Genomic DNA, 10656 nt, shown 5'->3' with positions numbered 1-10656 from the left:
AAAACACAAATCTTTTTCTTGAAATACAGAATTGTTTTTTTATGTATTTAAAATGAATAAAATAAACAGATGTTGATAATATTGTATTGAAACCCATCGTCTCTAACCCACTCATTCTACAACAACCTACGTGGCACGTCCATGGCCTCTAATCGTTGACTAACGTATCTTTTGAATTGGGTAAAGAAGTACCAAAGATTCATGAACGTGCGATGAACAGAAACCTTGGTGGTTGGGTTTAGTCGATTAATATATATATACATGCACACACGCTGTAAATAGAACGAATAAACTTATATACCCTCCTCATCTTTGATGAAATTTGAACTCTTGACCTTCTAGTAGATCAAAGACTCACATACCGCTAGATTAAAAGCCCTTTAATTATATATATAATCCGTTAAAGATTTATATTCGGATTTTTTGATTTGGGTCAACTCCAATTGTTAGAAGATGATAATGGTGAAATCAAAGTGGATGCATGAAATCTTTTTCTTTTTATGGTTTCTTTCTCAAAAAAGAAAATCTTGAATGAATGATATATTCGATTTGATTTCTTTTGCGATGTTACATTTCTTTATGTTATTTGTATCAGTAACTGGTTTCGACCGCAAAAGATTTGCTTCACGCCCGTGTCAAAAATCTATTCTTTTAGCAATTGGATCGAGAGATTGTGAGATCCTATATCGGTTTTGAAGGAGAATAAATGTTGTCTTACAAGAAACTCGATTTCTCATCTACTAGACACGTTTTAAAAACGTGAGTACTGGGCAAAGGGGGACCTAAGAATTTTTTCAGTCGGTGTCACCCTGACTATAAGAAACGAAGACACAGATATTTTCACAAATTCATCATTGGTTTGTTGGTTAATTCTTTGTTTTACGTATGTGAGGTACTGTGTTTGAGTTTTTTGTTATAAATTTTCTCAAAAATATAATAAATCTACGTTAAAAGTTAAAACCAACAAAATGACCCACGCCTAGAGTAGGAGAAAAACCATGCAAACCAAATCTACCAAATGAATCTTATGTTATTATTGTAGTTTCAAAAAATATAAGGCTGCATACAACAAGATGATACAGTAGCACCTTTCACGACCCTACAATTTTTTACACTACAATGGAGGATTGAAGTGGTGGCACGTATGCTATAGAGTGGGTCCGCCCCTGAGTCTAAGCATGGATGCATTAGAAAATACGTGTAGTATGGTTGACCAAAGAAGTTACAAACATATATAACTCTGTATTGGTTCAAGTATATATACAACTTCTTGTATCACAAAATGAGAGAGAAACACATAAGTGATGATTAATTTTCATATTCTTGAGAGTTAGAATCACAATTTGTGAGTTTCGGTTTGTAATCCTCTTTCGATTTCTCTTTGGTGAATGAAAGTTCTTCCCTTTGTGTGAATTTCGGTTTGTAATCCTCTTTAGGTTTTGTGCTTTTCTTTTATTCGTGTTTTAAGCATTCAATTCATTGTCTTTATTATTCGATCTGTTTGTTCCATATTCGTTTGTTTGTAAATGATCACATATTTGATTGTGTTTTAATAAAATTTAATATCTTTATTAATCTGGACAGTTGGATCCAACCCCGACGTGGTATCAAAGTTGTACAGTTTTGATTATCTAGTACCAACAAGTGATATCAAAGATCAGATTTTGGTCATTCGTTCACCACAACATTATGCTATAATCACTATATGTATCAGGTGAACTTCAACTATAATATAAACAATTGACTTATACATGACTTTATGAAAAGATTGACGTATGACTTATCCTTACACTGAATTTAATATAATTTTCTTCTCACATCAACATCAATACTTTTTTTTTTATTCTGGATGTATAATTTGATCTGATTTTGATATAAAATTATGTATGTAACATCACCCAGATGCTTTTTTATATCTAGTTCCCTTCCATCCCTTGGGTAGATAGAGACGGAGGGTAGAGATTTCGGTTTTTCATGTTGTCAAAGAGTTGAACAATGGGTTTTTCGTGTTGTTAAAGAGCTGAACAATGAAAATAGATGGCGAGTGTCCGATCGAAATGATCGGGTCATGTAGGAACAAGGCTCAGTTGAAGATAAACGGGGCTAACATTATCTGAAATTGTTTAGTTTTAAAATACTTTATGTTCTTAGATACAAAGTACGCTGATATGAAACCTATCTAAACTTTAGCGTTTACACTTTATTGATAATTTTGATTATTTATAGATTTATGAGGCGGACTAATGGAAATTTAAGTGGGCCTCAATCGTATTTCGGCCCTGTTTGTTTTTACCTAAAAAGCACTTAATACTCTCTTATATCTGAATCGGTCAGACCTTAGGGTATTAAGTGTGTTTGTTTTTTTTTTCAATTAAGAGCTTAAAAGCTCTGTTTATGTCTGAATTATTTAGAGGTAACATTTTCACTTAAAACCTCTTAATTGCTTTTAGAGCTTCCAATGYTTGCAAARAAAGCCTAGATTTCAATGATTCAGATTTCAGATTTCAGACGTAAAAACAAACAGTCTGACTGATTCAGATTTCAGACTTCAACACCACCTCTTAAAATTCAGAAGTGAATTCAGACTTCAGACTTAAGTACCTCTTAAAAAACAAACGCCACCTTAGTATTTCAGAACATCATACCTTGGAGCATTTTCAATAAATTCCTTAAAATTTCTCTAAAAATGGAGAACCAAAAGTCAAAATCTTCAAAAAGAATTACATTCATCTCCAACAGATTCTTTATTTTGGAGAATCCAACATTGATTATAATATTAAAATACTTCATTTATCTATTAAAATTTAAGATATTATTTCTCTCTCTAAATATTTATTTTTAAAGTTTCCTCTTAGTGGTCTCACTTGGTAATCATTTTTGGGGTGTTGTCGATATTTGGAGAAAAAACTCTTCTCTCTCATACTTTCTCTATTTTGGAGGAACTATTGGAGCAAAATATTGGGTCAAAATTTAATTTTCTTCATTTTGTATAAGCTGTTGGAGATGCTTTTAGGGGTCGTTTACTAAACACTTATTTGATAAGCGCTTATCGGTAAAATTCAATACTATCTCATATTTAGCGGGTAAGATTTTAGTCCACCAAAAATGCATCATATACAATAATTTACCCGATAAGCGTTAACCGTGGTAAGAGTCGACACCATCACTTACCGGGTAAGACTCTCGGTCCTTGCCTTCGTTCTTACTAGACAAGATTCTTGATCCTTGTCATATTCATCCGATAAGGTAATATGACTTGGTAAATGCTTGCTCGGGTAAACGTTTAATAAACGATCCCTTATTATTTCAGAACATGGTATTTTGCGGAGAATTTGAAAACTGAATATATATTTTAGAGAGTGGTAATTGAGCATATTTTTTTATATATGTGGCAACATTAAGCATAAAAACTTAAATTGAGAATCTAGAAACTAATCATATTTTCTAGAGAATGTTACTTGAGCATATCTTTAATATTTGAAACAACATTAAGCATAAAAACTCAAATTTCTCTTTTCAAATTCTTTGAGAGAATTCAATTTCAAATTCGATGACTTAATTCAGATTAATTTCATGGATAGATTTTGATTTACGAAGGACTAACCACTGCTATCAGTTCTGAGTTGTTTGGTGGGTTTTACAGATGGTTTTGTAACAAACTCGAAGTACTCAAACAAAGGTACATCAATACGTACCGAAAACTGGAGTTCCTAGCAGAAACTGGCTTTTCTACATATGATAGCTTTAGATTTAGGTTTAAGGTACTGTAATTATAATTCACCCACATATCTGCCATCCTTTCATCCACGAAACATTAGCCAATGAAACATTGATCTGAACATCGTTGTCACTAGGATCTCTTGTTCTTAAACAAATCAAAAGTGACATCTTTCGTAACCCATAAAAACCGTAAATTAAAACGAATAACTTGTTTTTAGTGAGAGGTGTCGATATGGAGCTGGAGGAATTGTTGCCGAAAATCATACCCCTTGTTGTAACCACGTCTACCTTAGCACTTTAACGAGCGTAATGGAACTCACAGACACAATTTATCCGGTCAGCTATAAATGATTGTTGGGTAGTGATTTAATGATATAAAACGTGGCTTATGCATCAAGCATACAGGGTGGAGCTTTACACAAAAAACAAGTTTTTTTCAAAACCCGCTCATTCCAATTAGAAAACACGCTCCTTAAATAAACTTTTCTCAATATATACAGACAATTTTATCCACAAAGACTTAATAGAAAACCAACCAAACAACCTCTTACTCAACAAACTACAAATGAAAGGGTATTTTGGACCATGCATGAAGAATAGATATATTTTTAAAAGAATGTAATATTATACATATTCATTACATTTTTTCATTTTTTATTAACCTGGATATCCAACCCGCTATGCTAGCCGACTAATCCCACGACGACTACTTACTTTGCAGATAGCCTGAAGTCACCGCATTTGAACCTCTATAGCCATAAGGAGATTTTTGTTCCTCATTTGATTTGAACATGTGACCTTCTGGTACTTTTGACTTTTGGATTTAAAAGCATAGAAACAGAAATTTCTTCTTTCTTTTTATGGAAATTCCAACTTTCTTTATTTTCTTTATTTAAATATTTTGACTTTATATGTAAATAAATTAAAAATTTATTAAAAAAAACATTATTTTTTTTAGCTATGATTCCTACAACAATGGTGTGTACAACCCTCTATGCATATATTACAACTCTTTAATGCTTGTACCAAAATGATGACATCTCTAGCACTATCATCGACATGAGAAATCAAAAACATAATTACGATTATATCCTTTAAGAACACCCCACCATCGCTGTCATCTGTCGGCAATCATAAACAGTCCTCCATACTCCATACTCTATCCTCATCCTTCTGTCTTCTATAAACCCTTTTCATAACTTCAAGATTTCCCACTTGATCATTAGGTTTACACGGTTAGTATTTCAACTTTCTGTTCATAAATCTTTGTGGGTTCTGTTGTATATCAAGAAAGGATCGATCTTTGATTAGGGTTCTTATAATTTATCGTGATTTAGGGGTTGTAGACAGTTGAATTCATCTGGGTGTTATTCTTTTCAGCTTATATTTGCCGATTTGTGTTGAAATAATTCTGGGTTTTTACCAATTTCTGTTCTTGACGATGGATTTTGTTGTTTTGATTTTAGGGTTCATCCGTTAGGGTTTACTGTTTCTGAAAATATGGGGTTTTTAGTTTCTTGCGTTTTATGTTGATTTAGGTTTGTTGATCGATTATACGAAATGGGTTTTCTTTTCGCATCGATTAAATCTGTAGATTTTGTGAGGTGAAGTACTCAAATTTGGTGTTTTTGTTGAAATGGGATCATCTGGTTTTTTCTCAATATGTATGATTTACTCTATAGTGGCTTTAAGTTGTGGAACCCTAATGATGTTCTATAGCCATGAGGTTTTTGCATTCAGCCATGGCAATGAAACTGCTATTAAGCTATTGGGGTCAACACCCCATGATCAACTGTTGATTCAGACCTCTGATTCATTCTCTGGGTTGCTTTTATTTGCTGTTGGAATCTTGTTGTTCATGGTGGCATTTGTGAAAGATAGGGACTTTCAGAGCTTTTTTGCCAAAGGGTGTGTTCTTCTTCACATTGCCATGGCAGTCTGGAGGATATACTTTGAGCGGAAGCTCGAAGAGCTTGGTCGTGATTGGCTTCGGCTCGTTCTTGGTGATTTCATTTTGGCACTTTCGTGGGTGTTGTTTCTTGTGTACAGTTGGAGAGAAAAATACGATTAGCCAAATACACGAATCGTTTCAAGATTCGTTCTTGAATCCATTCAAGGGTCGTTCTTGGATTGTTCCAAGATTCGTTCTTGAATCCATTCGAGGGTCGTTCTTGGATTGTTTCAAGATTCGTTCTTGATTGTTTCAAGATTGGTTCTTGAATCCATTTGAGGCTCGTTTCTTGAATCGAAAACGCGGCTTGAACCGTCATCGTCTTTGGTAAACACCTTTTGAAGAAAGACCCACCATTAATGGAGGTTGTGAAGATTGTTTTGTTGTTGTTTCAATTTGTAGGTGCACATACTTTTTGATTGTGATTAGTAAACCCTTTGAAGGCTTCAAATTTATCTTCTTTTATTGTTTTTTTTTTAAATGTTTAAATAGAGAAAAAAAAAATATGATATTGTTGTCTTCATATGTTCATCTTCAATTGTAAAACTTTCAATTTGTAGAGGCAAATATGAAATTTCTTGATTGTTGCTCCATTTCCTATATGTACTTGTGCTATTGACCCACATTGGTTGGTATGAAAATGATGGGTTAACTCAACTGACAATAATACTTGGTTTTTGGGATCTTTTTTAGAGGTCATCAATTTGAGTTTGGAGTTTTGTAAAGCCACTAGGGATTTTTCTGACGGTTCTCTAGGGTCCTGGAATTATGAGCTGTTTGATAGTTGCTGAATGGTTTGATGTTGAATGATTCAGTGGTTAGAATGATTAAGAGACTCTTATAATATAGTGCAAAATGAAATATAATTGTTTGGTAATTATTCAAAATGAAATTAGAGTGTTAAAAGGTTAAGAGAGATCCAATGTACAAAATCATTTAGATGGTTTTAGAACTATTAAGAGACATTTTTTTTTGTCAAACAAGATTCACCTTTGAGCAATTCAGAGGTTGTATCTTAATGGAACTATTAAGAGGTAAACAAACAATCTTTTAGTCGTAGTACAAACAAGCCAACCTAAATATGCATGGTTAACACACAAAAAAACTCTTCTGTCAAACCTTGATCAACGAACGTGTAAAATCTTTTAAATTATATCTGATTGAATCCATGTATTATGAATGACCACCTGTTTTATGGGTAGTCCGGAGTCACCTCATTTGAACTTTCATGGCCACAAAAGAATTTTTATTTTTCATTGGATTTGAATCTTAAACCTTCAGACACTTTTAATCTTTGGAGTCAAGTTTAAACCAATCAAATATCACCATCTATGTTATTGCTTCAAATGGCAAAGCAATATTTAACCCTTTTGAAAGAAGCATATTATTTTTATAAGCAAGAGTGTAATCCAAATCTATTGTTTATTACAAAATATTGGTGATATATATCTTGTTCTAGAACTTGTTTTTGTTTTTATTTAAAGTCATTTCTGACAACAACAAAAAGTCAATAAAATCTTTAATATTCTTTAAAGAGTTTACAATTTTTGTCCTTTTATTTATCAAAAATTACAGATTTGGTCCTTTAACTAAAATATATCAATTATTATGGAAGACCTTCGTGACGTAATGGATTTTATTAAACATAATATTATAATTAATAATATCTCTCCCTCTCACACACACATATCCATACATACATACACACACATATATATATATAGAGAGACTTGGGATCATGTGAGACCAATGGTTTTTCGTGAGACCCGTAAGACCAATCATCAACTCTTAGATTAGATTTACAATCTAAATATTCATAACTACAAAATTGCCACAAGACTTCTTAATAGTTACAAAATTGTCACTGTAAAACTTTATACCATTAGGGTCATTACTCAAACCAAATTCCACCAACCCGATTATAATTACTCAAATTATGTGGTCATTTGGTTTGTGGAATTCGATTTTTTTTTATGGAATTAGAATGACAAATATCTTTGATCAAATTTCAATTCATTTATTTGGTTCACTTTTAAAAAATAGATGAAATACTCCAAATTCAATTGAATTCCACAAATCAATTAATTCATCATTCTTTGACGTAATGGAAGAAATTAAATTCCATTCTTTTTGCATCCAATTTAATCAACATAGTCGGTGTACCCCAAACCCCACCTCTCACAACTACCCCGTCCTGCACCCCCACCTCGCCACCGGATTATTAGGTCACTACCATCGTCGTCACAACTACCACCTCCACCTCGACCACCATGTGGATGGTGGAGCTGGAGGTGGTGTCACAGTTTCCAATCCCACACTCCCCAAATAAAGATGAATATTTTAATTTTTTTTAGGGGATTCCAGTATAGTTCCAATCAACCAAACGCATGGTTAAATTTCATTCCAATTTTTCAAAGTCAAGTTCTTTTGATGGACTTCAATTCCACCAAATTCTATTCCATGAACCAAACTCCTCCTAAGGGATGTTTGTTAAATGCTTACTGGACAAGCGTTTAACGACTAGAGTCATCACATTCACTTACCTGATTAGAATATTACAGTCCTTGCTATACTTATTACAGAGTAATATTCGCCGTCTTTACAAAGCTCACTCATTAGATTAAGTGATGTTTGGTATATGTTTACACAATAAGAGTTTACTAAACGACCCCTAAGTAGAGATGACCAAACTGGCCCCCCTGAAAGGGAACCCGCGGAGAACCGGGACCAGTAGGGACCTGATTTGGCCCCACAGTCCTTAACCGGTTACACTTTAAAGGAAAAATCCACTACCTGGCTCGGGACCGGTTATACATAGATCCGATTTTTTAATTTTTTTAATAAATTATATATCAAGTTTTTTAAGGATTCTACAAGATTTTCGAGTTTTTTTTGCCAAAATATTAAAAAAAAAAAAAATTAAAATCTTTTCATTTTCTTTTTGACATTTTTCAAGTTTTTTCAGATGTTCCAATACTGATCTCAAAAATCCTAATTATATAAACACATATGACATTTTTTTGTAAAAATATTTTAAAAAAATATTTTTAAAATGTATTTGAATGACCCAATTAGAAATTTTAAAATCTATTTCAATAAGATATTGTCCAAAAAATAATCTTCAAACACGATATTTTTAGCGACCAGTTACAAAACACATAGATCGAGCCATTGGTTTCTAGTCGGGACCGTTATGAAAAGCAATTCTAAAACCGGGTTCGATGTAGGCCCGACACGACCTGGCCCGGGATTGATGTTTGACTTTGACCATCTTTGGCCCAAAATCAAATACTCCAGCTTCTATTTCTAAGGCCCACCCCAAGTCGATCCCTCAACCCCTGCGATTTTGCGATTGTTCGTCGAATCGCGTGTGCCAAGACGTCGTCCTCGACCTCGACAACCTCTGTAGGCTGAATTAGAGTTTAGAAATCCTGCTCGATCTCGGTAAGTCGATTTTTCCGGGTTCAATCATTTCTAATTTTTAGGGTTCATCTCTCTCTCTCTGTGTTGTGTTATGTTGATTGTTGAAATCCTCAGCTCCTAGTAACTAGTATTTGATTACTGAATAGTAACTGTTTGTTGAAATTTCCAAATTGCTGGATATTTGTTTGAAAGTGTTAAAGCTTATCATATTGACTATTGAAATTGTTGTGTTCATTAATTGAAATTGGTGGCGTTGATTATCGAAATTGTGTTTATCATATTCGTTTGATAAGTGTTAAGTTTATTAGTTTCTCTTATGTTTATTATTGAAACCGAATCAAAGGAACAGGTCGTTTTGCAAACTCAATTAATTGGTTATATGTATTTGAACACCCTTTTCCCAGTCTCCTAAGTTCTAAAAGCTCATTGCTTATGGTGAAGTTATCCAAGCTATGGTTGTCCAATTTGGCTACATTGCAAAGTTTATTGGATGGTTTACTGTTGCTATTCGTGAATGTTTTGGATGGTTTTAAACATTGTTCTGGACAGCAAACCATCTGTTCAAGAGCAGTAGTTCTGTGTCTGAGTAAAGTGTTGGTTTAGGGTTAATTGTAGTGTTACAGGCTGGTTATCAAATGGGTAAGTGCTTACTTGCTAGAGTTATTATCTACATTTAGGTTGTTTGGCAGTTGCCGAATGGTTTTGTGCAGAATCATTAAGTGGTCAGAATAATTAAGAGACTCTCATGATATAGTGCAAAATGAAATATAATTGTTTGGTAATTGTTTATAATGAAATTAGGGCTCTTAACGGTTAAGAGAGGTCCAGGATACAAAATCATTTAGAGGGTTTTAGAACCACTAAGAGGTAGACTTTTTTTTTTGCCAAACAAGAATCACCTCTTAACGATTCAGAGATTGTCTCTTAATGGAACTATTAAGAGGTAAACAAACAACCCCTAATGATTATTAATAAATGTCTTTTACCCGGTAAACGTTTACCGGGTAAGATTATGTGTTCTTGCTATGCCTCATACCATGTAAGATTTTCTATCTTTGTTATGTTTCTTACCAGGTAAGATCCTCAATACTTGCTCTGTTTGTTGGTAAGGTGAGTGATACATGGTAAGAATTTAATAAAAAGCCCTAAGTATGTTGTGTGCTAATTTTGGCAATGTTTCGAAGTATTTTTACATTCAAAATAGTATTTAAAATCGTTTATTTCAATGATCTTAAGAAAACGTCCCTAACCTACTGTGTTCTTGACCATGGTAGCGGTTACATTTGAATATGATGAGTATTCTATTTTGTAGATTCAATGGTTGATGGAAGGTTCTCTTTTGAACTTCTATCTATACAAATATTATATCATACATAATTATATACACACATCTCCAATGAATCGAAAGTTTGAAACTCATCTCCAGAAACATCAAACTCACCCCGATCACTATAAGCATTTCCATCTCAAAGAAACATCAAACCCATCTCCAACTTCATAATCAACAATAGATCCAGGAATTTTGCTGAGCGAGTGCACCTTAGATCAAAGGTCCGCAAAGT

The 10656-nt window shown here is 33.4% G+C and overlaps 1 protein-coding gene across 1 annotated transcript; it reads left to right on the top strand.

Annotated features, from left to right (window-relative positions):
* Positions 1 to 4872: 4872 nt before the first annotated feature.
* On the top strand, positions 4873 to 6263 carry LOC112500939. The gene has a single exon (XM_025104558.1). It carries the CDS (start codon positions 5357 to 5359, stop codon positions 5789 to 5791), a length of 435 nt encoding a protein of 144 aa, XP_024960326.1. The 5' UTR covers positions 4873 to 5356; the 3' UTR covers positions 5792 to 6263.
* The last annotated feature ends 4393 nt before the right edge of the window (positions 6264 to 10656 follow it).

Source organism: Cynara cardunculus (genome assembly GCF_001531365.2).
Source record: "Cynara cardunculus var. scolymus isolate 2C chromosome LG 17, CcrdV1, whole genome shotgun sequence".
Classification (NCBI taxonomy): domain Eukaryota; kingdom Viridiplantae; phylum Streptophyta; class Magnoliopsida; order Asterales; family Asteraceae; genus Cynara; species Cynara cardunculus.
The sequence above is the reverse complement of the archived record's forward strand: the minus strand, read 5'-3'. Positions and strand labels throughout refer to the sequence as shown.